The sequence below is a fragment of the Colossoma macropomum genome, unplaced genomic scaffold (assembly GCF_904425465.1).
Source record: "Colossoma macropomum unplaced genomic scaffold, Colossoma_macropomum, whole genome shotgun sequence".
NCBI classification, from domain to species: Eukaryota; Metazoa; Chordata; class Actinopteri; order Characiformes; family Serrasalmidae; genus Colossoma; species Colossoma macropomum.
Window position 1 is genome coordinate 19,733,894 of NW_023494792.1, and position 25,871 is coordinate 19,759,764.

General features: G+C 37.9%; 1 protein-coding gene across 1 annotated transcript in view; it reads right to left on the reverse strand.

Annotated features, from left to right (window-relative positions):
• The window catches only part of LOC118812736 (mucin-2-like), a 104,851-nt gene that overhangs the window by 70,630 nt on the left and 8,350 nt on the right, over positions 1-25,871 (reverse strand). The window contains exons 11-17 of the mRNA XM_036577843.1: positions 25,628-25,766; positions 25,411-25,515; positions 25,147-25,213; positions 24,879-25,013; positions 24,628-24,792; positions 24,388-24,482; positions 22,823-22,949 (exon numbers count right to left, since the gene is read on the reverse strand). Coding sequence (XP_036433736.1) covers positions 22,823-22,949; positions 24,388-24,482; positions 24,628-24,792; positions 24,879-25,013; positions 25,147-25,213; positions 25,411-25,515; positions 25,628-25,766 — 833 coding nt within the window. The remainder of the gene's footprint in view (positions 1-22,822; positions 22,950-24,387; positions 24,483-24,627; positions 24,793-24,878; positions 25,014-25,146; positions 25,214-25,410; positions 25,516-25,627; positions 25,767-25,871) is intronic.

Here is a 25,871-nt window from a genome sequence, read left to right on the forward strand (position 1 = left end):
CCACAGACACTGCCTTTGTATTTTAAGTGTTTTAGATTAAAATGATCATTTATATATATATATATATATATATATATATATATATATATATATATATATATATATATATATATATAGTTGCTACACCTCAGGTCAATCATTATACTCACTTGCTCACTGATAAAACAGAACTAAAACAGGAAACATGACATTGGTGATATAATATTAAAAATATTACTTGCCTGGGAGGAAATTCATGTTTCTATGTGTGCAGACACATTGTGTAGTTGATGTGCTTGGTGTAGTTGAGGGGGTTAATGTAGTGGTTGTTTTTATTGTTGTCGGTGTTGAAGGAATTTCCTCTGTTGTTGGTGGTGTAGTTTCTGTTGTCGTTGATGTGCTTACTGTAACAGGTGTTGTAGAGGGGTTCAACGTAGTGGTTGCCTCTGTTGGTGTTGAAGGAATTTCCACTGTTATTGTTGGTGTAGTTTCTGTTGTAGTTGATGTGCTTACTGTAACATGTGTAGTTGAAGGGGTTAGTGTAGTGGTTGTTTCTGTTGTTAGGAGTGTTGAAGGAACTTCCACTGTTGATGTTCTAGTAGTTTCTGCTGTAGTTGATGTGCTTGCTGTAACAGGTGTGGTTGAAGGATTTAATGTAGTGGTTGTTTCTGTTGTTGTTGAAAGAATTTCCACTGTTGTTGTTGGAGTAGTCTCTGTTGTAGTTGATGTGCTTACTATAAGAGGTGTAGTTGAAGGCGTTACTGTAGCATTTGTTTCTGTTGTTGATGGTGGTGAAGGAATTTCCACTGTTGTTGTTGAAATAGTTTCTGTTGTAGTTGTTGTGCTTGTTGGAATTGGTATAGATGACAGTGTTATTTCAGTGGTTGTTTCCATTGTTATGGGTGTTGAAGGAACTTCCTCTGTTGATGTTGAAATAGTTACTGTTGTAGTTGAAATATTTGCTGGAACTGGTGTAGTTGAAGGTGTTATTGTAGTGGTTGTTTCTGTTGTCAGGGGTGTTGAAGGAACTTGCATTGTTGTTGGAGTAGTTTCTGCTGTGTTGATGTGCTTACTGTAACAGGTGTAGTTGAGGGGGTTAATGCAGTGGTTGTTTCTGTTGTTGTCAGTGTTGAAGGAATTTCCACTGTTGTTGTTGGAGTAGTTTCTGTTGTAGTTGTGTTGACTACATTAGGTGCCGTTAAAAGTGTTGTGGTCACTACAGGCTTTGTCCTAACAGTAACTGTTCCTTCTGTTGAAGTTGATGTGCTTGGTGTAGTTGAGGGAGTTACTGCAGTGGTTGTTTCTATTGTTGTCAGTGTTGAAGGAATTTTCACTGTTGTTGTTGGAGGACTTTCTGTTATAACTGATGTGCTTGCTGTAACAGTTGTGCTTGAGGGGGGTAATGTAGTGGTTGTTTCTGTTGTTATGGGTGTTGACAGACTTTCCACTGTTGTTGTTAGAGTAGTTTCTGTTGGAGTTGTTGTGCTTGCTGGAACTGGTGTAGTTGAAGGTGTTATTGTAGTGGTTGTTTCTCTTGTTAGGGGTGTTGAAGGAACTTGCATTGTTGTTGAAGTAGCCTCTGTTGTAGTTGACGTGCTTGTTGTAAAAGGTGTTGTAGAGGAGGATAATGTGGTGGTTGTTTCTGTTGTTGTTGAAAGAATTTCCACTGTTGTTGTTAGAGTAGTTTCTGATGTAGTTGATGTGCCTACTGTAATTTGTGTTGTAGAGGGGGATAATATAGTGGTTGTTTCTGTTGTTGTTGAAGGAATTTCCACTGTTGTTGTAGGAGTAGTAGATGTGCCTGCTGTAAAAGGTGTTGTAGAGGGGGTTAATATAATAGTTGCAGTTGTTGAACTTGGTGTTGCTGTTGGTGTAGATGGACTATGGCATGCTACATTACAGCATTTGACCCTTATTTCAAAATTATAACATTGTTCTGAGTCTATCTGGTCCTTGTTATTACAAATTAGACCGACAGTAGGATTACATGTTACGTTTTGAGCCAACTGAGACAAAGGCACATCCTTAAAATACACCGCCCTGCATTCAATGTCCTCTGGTTTCTGACAGGTAATACTGCCTGCATTCCATAGGGCATCTATAGATTCAATTTCTCCTCCTACTCCAGTTGATGTAAAATTAGGATAGTTGCTGTCAAACCACTCAGACCACCTGCACAAGCAATGGATAGGTAGTGTTGTAACAGATGTGGTTGAGGGGGTGAATGAAGTGGTTGTTTCTGTTGTTGTAGGTGTTGAAGGACTTTCCACTGTTGTTGTTGGAGTAGTCTCTGTTGTAGTCGATGTGCTTACTATAAGAGGTGTAGTTGAAGGCGTTACTGTAGCATTTGTTTCTGTTGTTGATGGTGGTGAAGGAATTTCCACTGTTGTTGTTGAAATAGTTTCTGTTGTAGTTGTTGTGCTTGTTGGAATTGGTATAGATGACGGTGTTATTTCAGTGGTTGTTTCCATTGTTATGGGTGTTGAAGGAACTTCCTCTGTTGATGTTGAAATAGTTACTGTTGTAGTTGAAATATTTGCTGGAACTGGTGTAGTTGAAGGTGTTATTGTAGTGGTTGTTTCTCTTGTTAGGGGTGTTGAAGGAACTTGCATTGTTGTTGAAGTAGCCTCTGTTGTAGTTGACGTGCTTGTTGTAAAAGGTGTTGTAGAGGAGGATAATGTGGTGGTTGTTTCTGTTGTTGTTGAAAGAATTTCCACTGTTGTTGTTAGAGTAGTTTCTGATGTAGTTGATGTGCCTACTGTAATTTGTGTTGTAGAGGGGGATAATATAGTGGTTGTTTCTGTTGTTGTTGAAGGAATTTCCACTGTTGTTGTAGGAGTAGTAGATGTGCCTGCTGTAAAAGGTGTTGTAGAGGGGGTTAATATAATAGTTGCAGTTGTTGAACTTGGTGTTGCTGTTGGTGTAGATGGACTATGGCATGCTACATTACAGCATTTGACCCTTATTTCAAAATTATAACATTGTTCTGAGTCTATCTGGTCCTTGTTATTACAAATTAGACCGACAGTAGGATTACATGTTACGTTTTGAGCCAACTGAGACAAAGGCACATCCTTAAAATACACCGCCCTGCATTCAATGTCCTCTGGTTTCTGACAGGTAATACTGCCTGCATTCCATAGGGCATCTATAGATTCAATTTCTCCTCCTACTCCAGTTGATGTAAAATTAGGATAGTTGCTGTCAAACCACTCAGACCACCTGCACAAGCAATGGATAGGTAGTGTTGTAACAGATGTGGTTGAGGGGGTGAATGAAGTGGTTGTTTCTGTTGTTGTAGGTGTTGAAGGACTTTCCACTGTTGTTGTTGGAGTAGTCTCTGTTGTAGTCGATGTGCTTACTATAAGAGGTGTAGTTGAAGGCGTTACTGTAGCATTGTTTCTGTTGTTGATGGTGGTGAAGGAATTTCCACTGTTGTTGTTGAAATAGTTTCTGTTGTAGTTGTTGTGCTTGTTGGAATTGGTATAGATGACGGTGTTATTTCAGTGGTTGTTTCCATTGTTATGGGTGTTGAAGGAACTTCCTCTGTTGATGTTGAAATAGTTACTGTTGTAGTTGAAATATTTGCTGGAACTGGTGTAGTTGAAGGTGTTATTGTAGTGGTTGTTTCTGTTGTCAGGGGTGTTGAAGGAACTTTCATTGTTGTTGGAGTAGTTTCTGTTGTAGTTGATGTGCTTACTGTAACAGGTGTAGTTGAGAGAGTTAATGCAGTGGTTGTTTCTGTTGTTGCCGGTGTTGAAGGAATTTCCACTGTTGTTGTTGGAGTAGTTTCTGTTGTAGTTGTGTTGACTACATTAGGTGCCATTAAAAGTGTTGTGGTCACTACAGGCTTTGTCCTAACAGTAACTGTTCCTTCTGTTGAAGTTGATGTGCTTGGTGTAGTTGAGGGAGTTACTGCAGTGGTTGTTTCTATTGTTGTCAGTGTTGAAGGACTTTCCACTGTTGTTGTTGGAGTAGTTTCTGTTGGAGTTGTTGTGCTTGCTGGAACTGGTGTAGTTGAAGGTGTTATTGTAGTGGTTGTTTCTCTTGTTAGGGGTGTTGAAGGAACTTGCATTGTTGTTGAAGTAGCCTCTGTTGTAGTTGACGTGCTTGTTGTAAAAGGTGTTGTAGAGGAGGATAATGTGGTGGTTGTTTCTGTTGTTGTTGAAAGAATTTCCACTGTTGTTGTTAGAGTAGTTTCTGATGTAGTTGATGTGCCTACTGTAATTTGTGTTGTAGAGGGGGATAATATAGTGGTTGTTTCTGTTGTTGTTGAAGGAATTTCCACTGTTGTTGTAGGAGTAGTAGATGTGCCTGCTGTAAAAGGTGTTGTAGAGGGGGTTAATATAATAGTTGCAGTTGTTGAACTTGGTGTTGCTGTTGGTGTAGATGGACTATGGCATGCTACATTACAGCATTTGACCCTTATTTCAAAATTATAACATTGTTCTGAGTCTATCTGGTCCTTGTTATTACAAATTAGACCGACAGTAGGATTACATGTTACGTTTTGAGCCAACTGAGACAAAGGCACATCCTTAAAATACACCGCCCTGCATTCAATGTCCTCTGGTTTCTGACAGGTAATACTGCCTGCATTCCATAGGGCATCTATAGATTCAATTTCTCCTCCTACTCCAGTTGATGTAAAATTAGGATAGTTGCTGTCAAACCACTCAGACCACCTGCACAAGCAATGGATAGGTAGTGTTGTAACAGATGTGGTTGAGGGGGTGAATGAAGTGGTTGTTTCTGTTGTTGTAGGTGTTGAAGGACTTTCCACTGTTGTTGTTGGAGTACTCTCTGTTGTAGTTGATGTGCTTACTATAAGAGGTGTAGTTGAAGGCGTTACTGTAGCATTTGTTTCTGTTGTTGATGGTGGTGAAGGAATTTCCACTGTTGTTGTTGAAATAGTTTCTGTTGTAGTTGTTGTGCTTGTTGGAATTGGTATAGATGACGGTGTTATTTCAGTGGTTGTTTCCATTGTTATGGGTGTTGAAGGAACTTCCTCTGTTGATGTTGAAATAGTTACTGTTGTAGTTGAAATATTTGCTGGAACTGGTGTAGTTGAAGGTGTTATTGTAGTGGTTGTTTCTGTTGTCAGGGGTGTTGAAGGAACTTTCATTGTTGTTGGAGTAGTTTCTGTTGTAGTTGATGTGCTTACTGTAACAGGTGTAGTTGAGAGAGTTAATGCAGTGGTTGTTTCTGTTGTTGCCGGTGTTGAAGGAATTTCCACTGTTGTTGTTGGAGTAGTTTCTGTTGTAGTTGTGTTGACTACATTAGGTGCCGTTAAAAGTGTTGTGGTCACTACAGGCTTTGTCCTAACAGTAACTGTTCCTTCTGTTGAAGTTGATGTGCTTGGTGTAGTTGAGGGAGTTACTGCAGTGGTTGTTTCTATTGTTGTCAGTGTTGAAGGACTTTCCACTGTTGTTGTTGGAGTAGTTTCTGTTGGAGTTGTTGTGCTTGCTGGAACTGGTGTAGTTGAAGGTGTTATTGTAGTGGTTGTTTCTCTTGTTAGGGGTGTTGAAGGAACTTGCATTGTTGTTGAAGTAGCCTCTGTTGTAGTTGACGTGCTTGTTGTAAAAGGTGTTGTAGAGGAGGATAATGTGGTGGTTGTTTCTGTTGTTGTTGAAAGAATTTCCACTGTTGTTGTTAGAGTAGTTTCTGATGTAGTTGATGTGCCTACTGTAATTTGTGTTGTAGAGGGGGATAATATAGTGGTTGTTTCTGTTGTTGTTGAAGGAATTTCCACTGTTGTTGTAGGAGTAGTAGATGTGCCTGCTGTAAAAGGTGTTGTAGAGGGGGTTAATATAATAGTTGCAGTTGTTGAACTTGGTGTTGCTGTTGGTGTAGATGGACTATGGCATGCTACATTACAGCATTTGACCCTTATTTCAAAATTATAACATTGTTCTGAGTCTATCTGGTCCTTGTTATTACAAATTAGACCGACAGTAGGATTACATGTTACGTTTTGAGCCAACTGAGACAAAGGCACATCCTTAAAATACACCGCCCTGCATTCAATGTCCTCTGGTTTCTGACAGGTAATCGTGCCTGCATTCCATAGGGCATCTATAGATTCAATTTCTCCTCCTACTCCAGTTGATGTAAAATTAGGATAGTTGCTGTCAAACCACTCAGACCACCTGCACAAGCAATGGATAGGTAGTGTTGTAACAGATGTGGTTGAGGGGGTGAATGAAGTGGTTGTTTCTGTTGTTGTAGGTGTTGAAGGACTTTCCACTGTTGTTGTTGGAGTAGTCTCTGTTGTAGTCGATGTGCTTACTATAAGAGGTGTAGTTGAAGGCGTTACTGTAGCATTTGTTTCTGTTGTTGTTGTTATTGAAGGATTTTCCGCTGTTGTTGTTAGAGTATTTTTTGTTGTACCTGTTGTGCTTGCTGGAACTGGTGTAGTTAAAGGTGTTATTGTCATGGTCGTTTCTGTTGTTGAAGGAATTTCCACTGTCGTTGTTGGAACAGTTTCTGGTGTAGTTGATGTGCTTGCTGTAACAGGTGTTGTAGAGGAGTTTAATGTATTGGTTGTTTCTGTTGTTGTCAGTGTTGAAGGAATTTCAACTGTTGTTGTTGGATTAGTTTTTGTTGTAGTTGATGTGCTTACTGTAAAGGGTATTTTTGAAGGGGTTAATATAGTGGTTGTTGTTGTTGAACTTTGTAATATTGTTAGTGTAGCTTTTGTTTTAAACTGCACTACTTACCAGGTGTTGAGAAATCAAATATTGTGGTTGAAACTGTAGTACTGATAATAGGGATGGGGGTAGGTGTGGGGCATGTAAACATCTTCCTGTTAATTGTTCCATTGAGTCCACATTCAGCAGAGATACATGCTCCATCCCCATCTGTCGTGTTGTATAGTACTTTTCCTAAATCAACAGTGTGTTGACAGTGATAAAGCACAATTGAGTCAGTTCATTTGTAAGGTCTCTGGTAATTGCAAAGTCATAAAGATTAAGTTACTGATATAGCTTACTGACCTGTTTCACTGTAACATGAAATACCCTGTAAGGAGCAGGTGCTGTGCAAAAATAGTTGATTATTGTTAAATAAATATCAAAAATGACACTGCACATCACAAACACTATACATGTTAACATTTGTGCTAACACATCACTAAAGGTTTGGGCACATGTTGGTTAATACTTGCAACTGATTCATGATCTCATTAATTTATACCGGATGCAAATTCACACGATTTCAGTATTGACAGTCTCAGAATTAATACATTTTATATAAAGAAGGATCAGAAAATGTTTTTGATGATGAGTTTGTGCAATACCATTTTTTGCAGATTTCTTCTGTAGGAATCTCTTCTCCAATTTTGTAGCGCTGACCATTCATATAGCAACCACAGTGAGGTTTTGAAACACACTTCATTTCTTTCTCTTCCAGGTATGGTCGCTCTGAGGGGCACTTGGGAAAGCATCCTAAGAAAAAAATCACATATTACAGATGATGATAATACATTCTCTATTTACACCTGCAACTCTCTACTACCTAAAAATGTTATATTGACTAGTAAAAAAAACACTTTTTACTTGTAAGAAACATTTTTAAAAAATGTATGTAGTTAGAGTCTGAGCATATGATATGATGCTTATTATATTATGATATTACTCTTCACTTATTTGGACTACAAGCTAAACTACACAGACAGGAGGGGGACTTGGAAAACATGGAATTTGAAGCAGGAAGAAGAGATAATTTTAAGTGCAATTCCAGTTAAATCTGCCTATCAGAAATACTGCTCTAGCAAGTCTTTTTTCTTTTTTTTAGCAGTTAGAAGGTTTGTCACGTGGCCGAAACTATCCGATAATCCTTGTTTATAAATGAGCAAACATGTTACTGCCATGCTATTTACTCTCAACTTCACAGTAAATCTGGTGTGTTTTATGCATCTGGCCCTTTGTTTTCAAACTGTTCAACCTTTTAGTAAAGTGCTGAGCCTCAACCCATCCTCACTCATAAAAGGACTCTGTCTTTCCTGGATGCTCCTTTTATACCCAACCAATTGTTTAGGATGTTTTCTTAACATTTCACGATGATTTTAGTCTGACACTACCCCGTCACAACTTTTTGAAACTGTTTCAGTCATCAATGTCAGAATAAGCATATATTTACCAAGTTACGATCATTGCCTCTGTTTGTATTTGAATTTCACAAACTGTCCTAACTTTTTTGGAAGTAATATTTGTATGTTGTTCTTGTAGTTTTACACTTTTCATTATTAAAATTTGCCGCTTACAACAAAATGCTTGTCCCTTTAAGGACTTGATGATGAGGCTTTAGCTGACTATTTAAATCAATAACACTCTGAGTACATTGAGAAAGAACAGTATATTTTCTAAGCACAGACAATGCCCTTTGACTGTGCATTAGGAGCTATTTGAACACAAGTCACACTGCTCTGAGAAAGTTACCTTTTCAGTTTTACGTGGACACAGAAATGTATGTAATTTTGTAGCTTCAGAGTGGTGCAACTGTCTTTACTGCCTGATCATGAGGAGATCATGAGTCATAGGACGTGTGCCAAAAATCTTTGACTTTTACATTATTATTTCAAGCTTTACAGAGTGACTTGCAGCAGCACACCATATTTCAGTGCGTTTTTCTTTTCCTTCTCTAATGCTACTTCTTTCAGTTTTATCAAAAAATCTGCTTTAAATCTGATAACAAAAAAAAAAAACAAAAAAAACATGCACAGCGCTGGTCCATGTCATCAAAGACCTCCGGCTTTGTTCTGATGCACAAAATCCTTCTATTTTGGTCTCACTGAATCTTAGTCCAACTTTTAATATTGGTGATCACAAAATTCTAATTCACCATTTTGAATATTGAGTATGACTCTCAGGCACAGTTTTAGACTGGTTTAAATCATGTTTGATAAATAGCCAGTTCTTGGTTTCACTGGAACATCACTTATTATAAAATGTTAACATTTTTGTCCCACAAGGTTCAGTTTTAGGGCCTTCTTTTTTGTCTTTGTTACCTCTAGGTATTGTCACCAGGAAATATAATTTTCATAGCTATGAAAGTGATGTAAGTGACATAAATTCACTTATGATGTTTTTTGCCATCTCATCTTATGTTATTTCAAAGCCAGAAAAGTATAATAAAAAAGAGTTTGCTTTACATGGTCCCAAAAAAGTCAACCAGTGCGCAATTTTCAAGGCATGATGTAATAAATGTTAAATCATCATTCTAACAGTTGCTGACTGTGTGCGGAGCAGCTGTGTGGAATCCTTCAGCACACCTTTAATCGGCTCTTGACCGTCTGCAGTTTGCATATCAGGATGGCATTGGAGTGGATGATGCGGTTATCTACCTGCTGGACAGAACATATTCTCACTTGGATACATCAGGCAGCACTGTGAGGATCATTTCCCTCGATTTCTCCTGTGCATTCAATACCATGTAGCCTGTGCGGTTATGGGAGAAACTTCATTTGATGCAGGTGGATGAATCTGTCGTCTCATGGATAATGGACTGTCTAACTGGATGACCTCAGTATGTGTGACTGCAGGGCTGTGTCTCAGACAAGGCTGTGTGCAGCGTTGGGGCACCCCAGGGGACTGCATTAACCCCATTCCTATTCAACATGTACACCTCTGACTTCAGGTATAACACAGAGTCATGTCATCTGCAGAAATTCTCGGAGGACACGGCCATTGTGGGATGTATCAGGAATGGACAGGGGGAGGAACACAGAAAGCTGGTGAAGGACTTTGTTGACTGGTGTAAGCTGAACCAGCTGCAGTTAAACATCAGTAAGACAAAAGAGATGGTGCTGGACTTTAGGAAGTCCAAATCTGCCTCGTCACCAGTCACCAGAGATGGAGTAGATGTGGAGGTGGTAGGGACGTACAAGTACCTGGGTGTGTACTTGGATAACAAACTGGATTGGAACTCATCCACGCTGTGTACACGAAAGGCCAAAGCCACCTGTACTTCCTGAGGAGGCTGAGGTCCTTTGGTGTGTGTACAAAGCTCCTATGGACATTCTACCAGTCTGGTGTATTATTTTATGCTGTTGTGTACTGGGGCAGCTGACAAAACTGCTTGGAACGAATTGAACAAACTTATGGTTTTAATTTAAAAGTATTATTTTTTACTTGATTTATGTCTGATTTATGTCTATTTTTATTTATTGTTTAATATATCATTGCTGTCCAAAGAAAACCACGAATCTCCATTTTTGTTGATTTTTATTTTTGTACATCATTCAAAACACCAGCTGAAAATTTCATGATGAATTGACCAACAGTTCGAATCTGTTGCCGGATCAGCTAAATTAACATCAGCTTAGCAAGCAGGCTACACACCCAAACAGTGGCGCACACCACAGTACAGAATTGATTCTGGAAAGTGGTGCTCTGTTGGCACAAATTTAGATGATAAAAACTAATGTTTGAGAAAGAAAAAGTTGACTGACTGATGTTCGGCCTTTAGAGCGACACTGGTTCATGCATTTGTTACAAGCAGCGTTGATTTCTGTAATACTCTTTTTTACTGGGCTTCCTAAGAAAATAAATACAAAATGCAGCAGCATGGGTCCTACCCAAAGTTTAGAAAAGAGATCTCATGTCACTTCATTTTGAAAGAACTTCACTGGCTGCCTCTATCTTTTAGAATAGATTTTAAAAGTCTGCTACTAGATTAAGCCTGTAAATGCCTCCAACTTGTGATCTTAGGTCTGCAGATGCTGACATTCTGCAAATACCTTCTGTAAAACTCAGAAAACACAGAGAGGTCTCTTTCTGTTCTTATGATTCTAAACTGTGAAACTTAATGAAAATGTATCTCTTTAATTTAGCTTTTAATTAAAATTCTACCCCTCATTTGATGTTTATCTTTTTAATTGATCTATGTTGTTGCTTTATATGAATGTAATTTAATAGTCTTAAGTTTTATATATTTATTTATCCCCTAAACAGTAACTATAATAGAAGAAAATTAAACTCAACTTTAATTTCTTCTTTTACTAGTGTTGCAGTACTCGAGTCAGTCTTAAGAACAAATCTGATTGGCCCCTTAAGTGCCCCCCTCCAGACACTCGCCACCTCCAGTAACATCATTGACAAACTCGTCGCACTTCAGTGAAATTCCTGGATTTGAATGGTGAATATGCTACTCACGTGAATTGCGTAGATAGAAAAAGCTTCAGGAGTGCTGCTGGATAATATTAACTTAGGTAAAGTTGCTAGAAATCAGTGCTTTAATGGCACTGCTAAATGAAACCTTCTGTGCAATAGTTTTTTGAACAGTTTCACAAATGATATCTCTCTTCAATAGCTTTAGAATGGCAAAAAGACTAGTGTGAGCAAATTATCATTCAACCAAGACAGTCTGGTACCACTTCGTTTTTATCTGAAAATTGTTGTAGAACACTTTGCTTTCTGTAAACTGTACTCCCTTATGCAATCATTTGCAAATTACATCACAAGGGGTGATCATAGGGGTCCAAGCACGTCACGCCTTATGGCGCAGGAATAGGACACAAATGACAGTGAGTTTTTAAAATGGCCTCTATTTATAACTCTTGAATGGGGATCTTAAAAGGAGATATTTGCCAAATTACATACACACTGACATTGGTATGGTAAACAATAGGCCATTTAAAACAAATATTTAAAAATACCTGGAAAGCAGTACAGTTTTTGACATGACTTGAAATGCTATAGTTGTTAAACTCAATTAACTGAATCTTTGTACAATCTTTCTACAAAAAAGAAATCAAATGCTGCTTCAGCTCAGAGTGAACTAATTTGTTTAATTCTGCCTCTAAGCCCTGGTTATGATCCTTAAGAAACTCCCTATTGACTATGAGCTACATATGGACTATGGGCTAATTGCAAATGTATTACAAATTTAATTAAATACATTGAAATGTGTTTTAGAGGCCAGTTTTATATTGTATAGTTGTTTATATACTGATATGTGCAGACCTACTAAAATTTCACAATTATCTGTCCTATTACTGGTGGTGAGACTGAAATCAAGTAATCAAGTAATAAGAGAGGAATTATAAACAGTGTTCAGAATGTTTAAAGTGCAATAGCTAGCAATCTTACCTTCTACTAGAGTTTGATTGAAGCAGTCTCCTGAAGGATTACTGCAGGTTTTCACACACTGCCCACAGGGTTTATAATGCCATTCACAGCCATCAGGTGAGTTATAGTAGTCACAAAACAAAGCTGCAAGAAGGAATCACACCAGTTGGTTGCTTGTCAAGTCAAAACAATGACACCCTGCACCAGCGTTGTATAATGCAGTTTCAGCTGTTAGCTTATCTCATTACACACTTTATTCCATTTCTGTGCTACATGAAACTAGATTTGCTTTTCCTAAAGGAAATTCAGTGCCTGAAAGGCAAAAAACTATTATAATACAGTAACATTCCGGGCAATAAGTCAAAGAATTCAAATTGTATTAAAATAGAGAGAAAGAAAAATAAGAAGGAAGAAAAATTACAAAAGAAAAAGAGCATGAGAAAGAAAAAGAAAGAATGAGAGAAAAGTTAAAGAAAGAAAGAAAATAGAGTGACAAATGTAAATAATTAATATTATTTGGTATATAGATTATATGGGTATATCAATTATGCATAGCACACGTTTAGAAGAAACAGAAAGGTGTTTAAACATAAAAGATCAGTGAAGAGGTTTAACAGCCTTTAAAAGACTGAAAGGGAGAGCAGTGTGCAATAAGGATCACCTTAAAATGAACTCCGGCTGGTGAGACATTTTGACCTTTATATGCCGTATATACCTTCAACTACTAAAATATTTTGTAAAATATTTATTAAAAAAAATCCTGGTACTCATCACCATTTTTGTTACGCTTTGGATAATGATGTCAAATAGTTGCACTGGAATTGACCCTTTGCTGTTGACCATTGAGCAAGTGCTGTTTAGCTGAATAAATCTGCTGTTCAGTCTTTGCAGATTGAGCCAGAACAGAACATAAATCAAGAAGAAAATACTGATGACAATATTGATTAAATCTATTTGACAAAAGACAAATAAATAAGCATGATTAAGCCAAGAGTGGGGCAAAATGAATGGTCTCTGTGCAGCAGCTGGTTGATTGTGAATACAGATGAACATGCCTTAAAGAGCTCCACTATCATTTTTACTGAAACCGACTCTTGTACATCAGTGTTTCTCTTTAAAAGAGAGGCTATTACTGAATTCTTTATTGAGACTCACGGCAGATGGTTGGGGTCCTCCACAATATGCAGGCTCCCTTCTCGTTGCACACTGCAGCATACGCGGCTACGGCAGTGCAGAAACACTCACAGTCTCCACCGCTGTCACATGCACATGTGTCTTGCACACATATATCGTAATATTGAGCTGGATCCACCTGAGAGGAGAAATTAAAAGTAGAATAACTCACAAAACAAGATAATCAGCATCTATAAAATTGTATACATTTTTATTTGTAAAATGTGACATTTTCACATGTGTCTTCTCCATTTTATGAAATGTTTAGGAACATGATCTGCTCTATATGGCATTTGTGAAATGCCAGGATACTCTTGTCCACGCCATACAGAGTAGTGGATAATGAGGGGAAACAATGTCCATTAAGAACAGTGCCCATGTATTGTAAAGCTAAACTGTATCTGAGCATGAGTTTAACATGTAAAGGATGACGACACATAAACCTTCAAGCAGTTTTATATAAAATTAAACAGGAATAAACTGGAGTGGCATTAATTTTGTTTTTATAGCACAGATAAGAAAATCTTTAAAAGAGGCCTCTTGCTCCACAATGAGGATAGGAAACCCCCCTACCTGAGTAAGCAGACTTGTGAATCTTGCATCAATTTTACATCTAAATTTTGCACAATAATCGATACATCATAAGTCATTTGTCTGTGCACTTTTTGTCATTTGTCTGTGTACTTTTCAAGAACTGTTATTAATGAACATGCAGCATAGAATAGTATATCTCAAACTCAAATTGAGGCCTCTATCAATGTATGTCTTAATGATTCCATATTTTAATATCCTATATGTTACAAGACAAATGAAAGTAAAACAGAAACACTTGTCAATGTGAAATGTCAATTTGTTAATTAAACAGATATTGTGATTACTATAATTACGTAATGATATGCAAGTTCATTTAGAGATTTCATCATCATCATTATTAGTAGTAGTAGTAGTTGTAGTACTACTACTACTACTACTACTATGATTACTGAAACAAAAATAACAATTTAAACAGAGCAGTGGCACAACATTGTGTTTTTAGCAGGCAACATTTAACTTGAGGAAATACAGACATGCCAAATGTCACAATGACAAAACATTTTTTCCCTCTCAAAATCAAATGTGCCCCTCCCCCAATTCATATGTTTTAAAAATGTTTTGTACATCTTAATATAAAGGTGCATCCTTTGCTCTAAAGTAAGCTAAACTTTATCTGGTTTACTGTATTTGCTTAAAATCATTTTAATATGATGTCTAAACTACTTAGTTATTTAATGCTAAAGAACTTTACAGATGGCTAGCTTTTTTTTTAATAGTTAGCTTTCCATTACTTTTTGCATTTCCACATTTCTTAATGGTTCTTTCTATTTCCTGTTGTGTTTTCAAATGTATTGTGTCTCCCTGATACCTTGGTATTATTCAACTTATCATTCAACTTATCACCTATTTATCTCTCTCTCTCTCTCTCTCTCTCTCTCTCTTTCTCTCTCTCTTTCTCTCTCTCTCTCTCTCTCTCAGCATCAACATTAAAAGGTTTAATATTAATTATTATTATTATTACTATTATTATTATTATTATTATTATTATTATTAATAAGAATAATAATAATAATATTAATAATTAATATTAAAAGTACTCACTATGGAGTGACAGGGACTGAAGACATCACTCTTGATAATGCTGCAGTGCTTGACGGCCCAGGTTTGACGGTGTGGTCTCAAATCACAGGGGCTGCTGACACTGCTGGCTTTGGGGCATGAAGGAAAAACTCTCCAGCTGTTTCCAAATTCAAGTGGCTCCACCACTTCCTCCCCACCACGAGTCACAAAGTCATTTTTACCGTTACCATCATAGTTACCACACAGTCCGCATACTGTGCCCTGTTATGGGGGAGAGGGTGGGATGGATAAAAAAAATGAGTATGAATGACAGAATAAAGCAGAGTACTTATGAAGAAATAATGAATAAGATAAACTGATGAACAAAACATGTTTAAATCCATAAATGAATGAATGAGAATAGGCATACATTGGTGATGTTTTTCTTACTTACCTTAAATGAAGGCTTGAGTTTGATCATCAGGCTTGTCTTCTTGTCCCAGAACAGAACCAGACCATGACTGGTCTCAATTACAAAGTAAATCCCCACAGTGTAGAATTTATATGGAATCTCTGTGCTGTTATCATGAATAACATCTTTAAGATTCTCTTCCGACAGCAGCAACTCTTTGTTCTATAAAGATAAAAAAAAAGTTTAACAATATTTCAAGGTTACTGATTTACAGTTCAGAAGGCTTTCAATGAATACTGTTAATAATAATACTGAAATGCAATGATGCTAAGAGGAAGCTGTGTGATAACCTCACCCCTAGAAAGATTTTAATAGATTTGGAACAGGTGGTCCCGGTTGTGCCACAGGGGATATTTTCTGTGATGACACGGAATGAACCACTGAGGGTGTTGCTGCAGTAATCCTGCAAGGAGTAGATCATGTCAGATTTGTTATTTTGTATGGCATACTGTATGAAATGAATGAGACACTGCATCATTTTCAAATTAAGATTCATTCAGCAGTTTTCAAGACAAGGGAATTTGACAGCTTACTCTCCGTAGCTGTCCTGCTTTGTTGCAGGATAACAGCAAATTATAATGAAGAGATTAATCAAATCTATTTTAACAAACCGAGTGGCACAGAACTGTAGCTAGACTTAGTTATCTGGATCCAAGGTTTTATTTTGCTGTGTCTTTGATCATGTAAAAACAACCCCATTTCCAATGAAAGTTGGAATGCTGCACAATATGTAAATAAAAACAAATCATTTAAACCCTATATTTAATTGAAAAGGGTACCAAGACAACATATCAAACGTTTAAACTGAGAAATTTTTATTGTTTTTTGAAAAATATTATGCCCATTTCAAATTTGATGCCAACAACACGTTCCAAAAAAGTTGGGACAGGGGCAACAAAAGGCTGGTAAAGTTGTGTAATGCTAAAAAAATCACCTGGTGGTTGATTGGCAACAGGTCAGTAGCATAACTGGGTCTAAAAAAGCATCCCAGAGAGGCTGAGTCTTTCAGAAGTAGAGATGGGGAGGGGTTCATCACTCTGTGAAAGACTGCACAATCAAATAGTGCAATAATTCAAGAATGACGTTTCTCAACATAAAATAGCAAAGAACTTTTGCTTTTCATCATCTACGGTACATAATAACATTAATAGATTCAGAGAATCCGGAGAAAACTCTGTATGCAAGGGACAAGGCCAAAAACCAGTATTCGCTGGCCGTGATCTTTGGGCCAACTGGTGGCTCTGCATTAAAAACAGGCATGATTCTGTAATGGAGATCACTGCATGGGCTCAGGAGCACTTCTGAAAACCACTGTCTGTCAAAACAGTTTGTTGCTGCATCTACAAATGCTAATTAAACTCTAAAACGCAAAGAAGAAACCGTATATAAACAGGATCCAGAAACACTGCCACCTTCTCTGGGCCAAATGCTCATGTAAAATGGACTGAGGTGAAGTGGAAAAGTGGTTTGATGAATTAACATTTAAAATTCTTTCTGGAAATCATGGACACTGTGTCCTCTGGGCTATAGACCACTCAGCTTGTTATCGGTGCACAGTTCAAAAACCAGTATCTGTGATATATATATAGGGGGGCATTTATGCACATGGCATGGGTGACTTGCACATCTGGGAAGGCACCATTAATGCTGAATGATATATACATGTTTTGGCAACATATGCTGCCATTAAGACAACATATTTTTCAGGGAAGACCTTGAAGACAATGCTAAACCACATACTGCATGTATTACAACATCATTGCTCCATTTTAAAAGAGTCCAGGCGCTAAACTGGCCTGCCTGCAGTCCAGACTGTCACCCACTGATAACATTTGGCACATTATGAAATGAAAAAACACAACAAATGAGCCCCCCGAACTGTTGAGCAGCTGAAATCCTGTATCAAACAAAAATAGGAAAATATTTAACTTTGAAAACTATAGCTAAATTGATCTGAACGCTTACAGAGTGTTGTTAAAAGTGGTGCTGAAACACAGTGGTAAACATGCTCCCATCCCAACTTTTTTGGAACATGTTGCTGGCATCAAATTCAATATGGGCATATATTTTTCAAAAAACAATATAATTTTTCAGTTTCAACATTTGATATGTTGTCTTTGTAGTATCCTTTAAAAATATGGTTTACATGATTTGTTTATCAATGCATTCTATTTGTATTTACATTCTGCACAGTGTCCCAAATGGGGAAATGGGGTTGTATTTTGTTGATATTCCGCATCAAAGAATGTTTTTTTTATGATATTCTGGTTTTAAAAATCATCAATTTGGAGAGTTGCAGGAGCAAAATCATGGAGGACACACCTGGGCCAGAGTGTATTCACAGTCTCCACTGAAAGAGTATCTTCTACCATCAAAGGTTATGTAGTGGCCATCGCCATAGATGGTACAAGTGCCAGGACACTCCTTACGTGTGCAGCTCCATGTTCCACCCTTACAAGAGCTGAAATAACATAACACAAACAGCATGTTACAGAGAGGTTGTAACACAACATGTAACATGACTGACATTCTTTTATAATATGATTCTCGTAAGATTTGTAAGGTCAGCAGTAAAATAATGCATCAAGGGCACCACATTAGCTTTGCTCACCAAGTGTTGCAGACTTCTTTAACAGTCTGTCCAGGTTGGTAGAAGACTCCATTGTGAACACATGTACAGTTCTCTTCTTTTACACATCCTCCTTGTCCATCAGCCAGTAGACCATTTGGACACACACACCCTGATGTACACTGTGTGCTCACCTGTGACACAAAGAAAGATTCAGAAGGTTTATAACTTACAATTTACACTCACTATAGACTCTGACAGTTCTCTTCTTCCCTCTGTTTGAAAACAATAACTAAAGAAAAGCAAAATGGAAACACGTGAATTGTACTGGGAGTGTTTTGCTTTCCTTTAAATGTATCTGATTGTGCTCTAATTACTTATTATAAAGAAGAAAAAGAAAAAGAAGAAATGCCGTATAAGTGTACAGACTATGCACATTTCTGTGATTTGTCTCATCTAGCACACCTGATTCAAACTAATTAAAAGCTCCTTGTGGGCAGGTGGAGTCACCGGCCTGGCATTGCATTACACAACTAAATCAGATGACCACAGTGAATCACTGTGGTGCTCAACTGATCCTGACTGCTAGCCTAGTCACTGATCTATAGGCTACTAAATACAACCGTGGTGCTAGCTAGCATTTGGGTAGTAGCTCCTACCTCAGTTTTCAATCTATTAGGTATGTGCAGCACTTCTGATTTAAACCAAAGGACCACTAGTTTGGGTTACTGTGTCACTGGTATGTCCAAGAAAGCAGATTGTAAGAAAAAAAAGCAATTTTGTCTTTATTTAACAAAAAAATAGATGTCAGAGACACATTCTTAACCCTTTCAGCCAGAGACAAGAGCCAAACTGAGGTAAGCTACCTTGCTAACTTTAGCTTTTAGCTTGTTACCTTGCTTAGCTACTCATCTGACAAATTCTTTCTGTCACTTGAGAAATCCATTTTCTTCCATTGTTATGATGATTTGAAGACAGTAAATACGTTTATGGTTACAATAAGATATTCAGCTTCCTAGAAGTAACTATAGTTAGTTTCCTTCACCAGCTAGTGAAAAGAAAAAGCCCACCAGTCTCCAAAACAGTTGGACTTCCTCTCATATTGAAGATATGTCATTATAAATCAAATTGACAAATCATGCTCTGGAGAATAATGGGACACTGCTGAAGAATGCAAGTAGGCATGTTTCTGACAGATGTAGCGATGGTTAAATTTTTCATTTTGGCTGGGATGTCCCTGTAAAGACACTGAATGAAAGCCCCAAGCGCAAAACACAAGACTTAATGTTGCTTTGTTTCTGAAATTGCTATACTTATGTTTTTTTTCTGTTTTTATATTTGTTGTTGTGTTTTTAAGTTGGCTTGGATAAGCAAAGTTACTGTTCTTCGTCATCTTCTTCTTATTAATATTCAATGCTCAAAAAATAAAATATTTTGTCTTGCAGTTTTTTGAGCTAGAACAATGAAAATTTGCAGGATCGTAGGACCTATACCCGATTAGGTTGCTTGAGCTTTTCTAAGAGATCCAACATACAGTTTTCGCAAAACAATCGTTCAAAGACGATCATTTTTCCCCTAGGAAATGAATGGCCAGAATGTTTGGGACATTCAAGTCTAAGTGCCACAAGTGATGTCACAGTGCACATCTCTCACACAGACACCCATACACAGTACACACAGTCTCACACGCTTACAGCCTAATGAACAGCAATATCAGCACAAATAATGGATTTAGGGTATCAGTAAATTTAAGGTGTATACAGTATTAATTATTATAGACGTTACTCCCAAAACAAAAAACAGAGAAAAACTCATTTTTTAAATACACACACACACACACACACACACACAGCAAATATGCACACACATCAGAATTAGTTGTATCTGTTGAGTTCAAAACATTTTGTACATGTTTGATTATGGATGGCCAGAAATGCACAGAGCACATGCCTTAAAGCACAGTTAAAGAAGGTGCATAATATGAGACTATTTCAGGTAGTTTTAGAATTGTGTGGGTTGGACACAAAGCTATAAAATAAAAGCATAAGAGAACAAGTACATTTGTCATAAATGATCTACCTCTTCATCCATTTGTTCGCACTCTTACTTATCCACTTGTCCGTATTTAATGCATTTATCCACCACAGTCTGCAGATTTACTTACACACTGATCAGAGTCCAGCGTCTGGCAGCTTTTCTGGCATTCTGTCCCTCTGGCTTCAGGTCCAGCATTCGAGCAGTTGAAGAAGTACATAGGAGCTTTGCAGGCTAAAAGAGAAAAAAAAAATAAAACTCAAAACATCAACACAGTCCATTAATCAACTTCTACATTAGGAAATTAGTGCTCACTTGGAACTTCCTGCTGCCCGATGCAGTGTAGCTTGCCATGAGTGCATGTGCTGTGGAAAGATAGAATAACGTCTCATTAGAAATAACACATTCTAACAGTTAAGCTGATCTGTGTTTATTTATATTATACACTGTATCTATGTTCATTACACCGGGAATTGTATATTACATGTACATCTAGCATTTATATGTTGTGCTTCACATGCTCTGAATTCAAAAGTTTGATGCATGTTAAACACACATTTGACAGGGATGCCTCAACAGAGAATTATTATTATGTGAGATTTGGGGATTTGAAGACTTGGTGGAAAATGTGTTATTGCAGACAATGTACAGAAGAACATTTTGTCATGTTGCTTGTGCTGCAGAATAAGGTTGGGTGGTATGATGGTAATAATGTATACTGCAGTGTTTTAAAATAATGTGTAAAATTTCTATTTCAAGTCTGAACAGCCCAATAAACACATTCTGCCCATTTAAATTTTAGAGAAGCTCACTGATAGGTGGATAAATAGTGCTTCCAGTACAACTGAAACCCTGCCTAGTACAACAAAACCACTCCCAGTACAACTGAAACCCCTCCCAGTACAATCGAAACTCCTCCCCATGCAGTACATCACTGAGCATGTGATCCTGGTCTGTGAAGAAGATAATCAATGAGGACGCACATGGTTGGGGACCAGACAAAATGACATGCTTAATAGCAATAAGGACAAAACTGCAGATGACTTAATAAACAATAACTGGTTAACTGGTTGCCATGTAATGAGCAGAACCGGAGACACATTTGGCTGCCAAGTGTAAATGCATGTAGCTAAAATCTTGTCAGGATACAATCCAGATACTAATCACATGAAGTGACCAGACAAAAACAAGCTATCAGATATCCTCTAAATGGGTATCATTTTAGCATCAGTTAGGAGGAACCAAACCAGTACATCACAGTAATATCCGCAGCAGGTTTAGTGCCCAATGCTACTTCTGACCCCTTGAATTTGGAGATTGTGTGTTGAAAAAGTATTTTAAGCGAACTTAGAAAACTTAGTGAAGGATGTGTCTTCTGATGATGTGAGGGAATGATCTACTGTTGTCATCATATCATCAGCAATTTAATGCTGATATACATTTGAGGCCTAAAAGGACAGATCTTTCTGAGCCTTAGCATGTAATGTTAATACATAAAGACATGTGCCGTGGTCACTAAATCCGACCTGACACCTCTGACTTGATTATAAAATTATTTTTTCAGGCTTTACAGGGTGACTCATAGCAGCACGCACACACACACATACACAATATTTTAGCATGTTTTTACCTTCTGCCTTAGCAATGCTACTTCTTAACCTCTAAAAAAGTGCAGCTTTAAGTGCATATTATTACCATGTAGTTCCGTCCTTGCTGATGACCTGAGAGGGGGCAACAACCTGATTGTTGTAGTAACAGGGGCAGCTGGAGGCAGGCACACACTCGCCCTTGTCATTGAGGTAGGTACCCTTGGCACAGCCACAGCCGTCCAAAGGTGTGTGAATCACCTGACAGGTGTGATCATATCCACTGAGGGAGCGGCAGGTGGTCCCACAACCACTCAGGCTGTAGTAGTACTCCATATTGCCTGGACAATCTGCTGAGAACCTACCTGCACAAGACAAACAGGAGAAAATTGGAGGTAGAAATTCTTCAACACTTCAGTTACTGCTCTAAGTGATGATAAAATACTGATGAATATGTAACAAAATTTGTTTCATCAGCAAGTAGTTAAACCTGGTTAAAGAGGCACTTAAAAACAAACGCTTTCAGTACTGTTCAGTTAAACAGGTGACTGTGTTCTCTACTGTTTTCATCCAATTGTTATGGGGTGGGAAAGAGTGCTAAAGAAAGAAAGAAGGAGAATTGTTACTTAATTTCTATTGTGAAATAAATAAATAAATAAATAAATAAATGTAACTGAAGTGCGTGATCAGAGTGTCTAAGTCTGGTTCTGGTCTAGTTTCAACACCTGGCTCAAATATTCTAATATTTCTTGTCATTTCAACTGATTTGTCACTGACAGTTTTTTCTGCTTTTGATAGTTAGGTGGATGATCTAAGATTGTTGGCAAAGTTTCCAAACAAGGGTTCTGTCATTTTCTCTCTGCCCCAGCCTGCTCCCTGTAGCTCCACCCCCTCAAGATGTGTATGTTGTGTAATTCCACCTTGTAATAATTGTTGTGTTTCCTTATTATTATGTTTTCTTAATCTTATTCTTTGCCAAGAATCGTTGGTTATTTGTACCATTTCTTTCCTGTTCTTTATTACTTAATTTGTTACTCTCTGCCTGCTCATGAAGTCCCACTTAAGTTGGATCTTACCTCCATGCCTTATTACCAATTTTAAAACGGTATATCTGCAATTCAAAACTTAAAAAAGCAAACCTATGGCGTTAATAATATGAAAAACAAATGACACATATGAAAAGTAATGAAAGTCACTGAGTTGACTTTACTTTCCAGCCTCCTCTCTCAGTTTAGTAGCCATTTATTCTCAATTCTGCTATTAGATTTGAAGTTACTCTTAATAGCAATATGTGCTGTACTCAGTTTTAAGGGGGCTTTGATTCTTTTTAAACTGTTTGAAATCTCACCACAGGTGGCGTTTCTCCAGCCGTGGAGTCGAACACCTTTGGCAGCACACGCATATACATAGGAGGACACAGCTGCACACATGCACTCTTCACTTTTGGCACAGTTGCATGTATCATAAATACACCTCTGCAAAAAATAAAGCAACACAGTTTAGTTCATTAATAAAATTCCTCTAATATCATCTATGCATGTAATGTATTCATAGGCAGGGGCGTGGCAGCATTAGGGCCTGAACTCATGGCCCATTTTGGATAGTTATGCAAACATAACATAACATAAATGGCTTGTTTTTCCCCTAAAAAATCTGAATGAATATATTATTTGGTAATACATTTATTCGAATAACTGCACGGAGTGAAGCTGCACTCTTCTTTGGAAAAGGAAATGGATTTGTACACATTGGTTAAGCTAACTAACTAACACACCAGACTGAAGATTCTTAACAAGGGAGCATTAGTGGTTAAAACAGTTTTGTGTGCATTGCTGAACTTCTAACCAAGTCTATGCTGACCAGCTTGGCAACAGGCTCCTCCTTCAGAGTTAGACTGAAATATTTACTAAATGATTTACTGTTACAAATCAAACAGTACTGTACTGTACACCGATCAGGCGTAACATTATGACCACCTCCATGTTTCTACACTCATTGTCCATTTTATCAGCTTCACTTACTATATAGGTGCACTTTGTAGTTCTACAATTACAGACTGTAGTCCATTTGTCTTCTGCACACTTTGTTAGCCCCCTTTTACCCTGTTCTTCAGTGATCAGGACCCCCATGGACCCTCACAGAGCAGGTACTATTTGGGTGGTGGATGATGTTCAACACTGCAGTAACACTGACGTGGTGGTGGTGTGTTAGTCTGTGTTGTGCTGGTGCGAGTGGATCAGACACAGCAGTGCTGCTGGAGTTTTTAAACACCTCACTGTCACTGCTGGACTGAGAATAGTCCACCAACCAAAAATATCCAGCCAACAGCGTCCTGTGGGCAGTGTCCTGTGACCACTGATGAAGGACTAGAGGATGACCAACACAAACTGTTCAGCAGCAGATGAGCTATCGTCTCTGACTTTACATCTACAAGGTGGACTGACAAGGTAGGAGTGTCTAATAGAGTGGACAGTGAGTGGACAGTGTTTAAAAACTCCAGCAGCACTGCTGTGTCTGATCGAGTCATACCGGCAAAACACACACTAACACACCACCACCACATCAGTGTCACTGCAGTGCTGAGAATGAACCACCACCCAAATAGTACCTGCTCTGTGAGGGTCCCTGGGGGTCCTGACCACTGAAGAACAGGGTAAAAGGGGGCTAACAAAGTATGCAGAGAAACAGATGGACTATAGTCTGTAACTGTAGAACTACAAAGTGCACCTATATAGTAAGTGGGGCTGATAAAATGGACAATGAGCATAGAAACATGGAGGTGGTCACAATGTTATGCCTGATCGGTGTACATTTGATCCCAGAAAAAGAATTGAGGCTACTGGAAACATCTTCGAGGCTATAGCTCAATTTTGCCCCTGCACATTTGATGTGAAAAAAAAAAAATACTCTTACATCTTTGTAGTCCTTTGGGTTGACTTCAGCATGACAGGGTGAAAAGACTCCCTTAGAGTCAGTAAGCATGTTACACCATTCCCTGGCATATTTCTCTGAAAGGGCACAGAATTAAAAAACTTTAGAATTAAACTGCTTCATGCAGATTTAATACAGAAGCTACTTCTTCAAAAGTGTTGTCTTGTACATTAATTTTGGATTCATGTACATTAAAATGTTCTGAAACGTTAAAGTGTGTACCTTTTTCCACACTCATACTACAGGGATTTTGTTGACTCATACTCATGTCAGGACAGTTGGACATAGCCTTCCATGTGTTGGCAAACGTTGCACCTGTGCCCTCTGTTAGTCCTAATTTTGTTTTGAAGTCGTCTGCCTGGACATCGTTAAAGTTCCCACACAGACCTAAAGGCAAAGATACGCATTATCACCAGAGGTTTCACCTTCTGAGAAAGATGAAAGATTTTCATAGTGCTTCAGGAAACACACACCACTCAATGTTCCTTTCTTTTGAGAGCTGGCTACTATGAACACCTGCATGACTGGAACCATTTGGATCACGAGCCGAAGGCCTGAAGCATGAGCGATGATGTAGAATGTAGAAGGCTTAAAGACTGTGACTTGATCTGAGACAAAAATAAGAGAATAATACTTCAAACACCACAGCTTTTTTTCAATGGTCTTTCCTGACTAGCGTTGAATGAATGAATTTATGAATTTATCGTGAGGTAAAAATGGAGGACATTTATGAAAACTCACCATTTAAAATGGGAAGCTTGGTTGCAATCTCATTCACAAGCACAGAGCCACTGGATGAGAAAGTAACCTGTTTAATTAGGATAAATAATTAAGAAACATTTGTTTTATACTTTGTCAAGAGTGTGTGAAGGTATTAACAAGTATTCTTTTTGGATAAATTGTCATAGACAATAACCACAGAATGTATTACTGTATTAAATAGCAGAACATAGGCCCAAAGTTTCACATGTGACCTTAAACCATTAGGTACTTTGAAATACTTACAGTAGTTTCAGAAATGATGAACTTTACATCAGTCAGACATGTTTCAGTTTCTGTCTGCCCACACTGCACCAGATGCCCCAGTACTGTCACGTCATTTACGCTGTCCTGAAAAGAACAGTATATGTCAAGCATTTGCTATGACTACTACTGGTTTTATAACTTAGCCACATATCTTCATATCTTTGGCATATCATTTTGCAAATTTAGTTAAAGTAACCTTGGAAAGAATGTAGTAGCAGTTTCCATGGAAGGTGTAAGCTTTGCCATCATATGTGTTGATATGAGACCCTCCTTGTATAGAGCAAGTGCCAGGGCAGTCCAGGTTCACACAACTCCACCGCCCATCAGAACACACACTGACCACAACAGAGAAGGTGAATTAAACAAAACCCTTAACCCCTTAAGGCCAATTTAAAAATGTCCATTTCTCCTGTTTAATCTCTGATTATAACATGATTTCT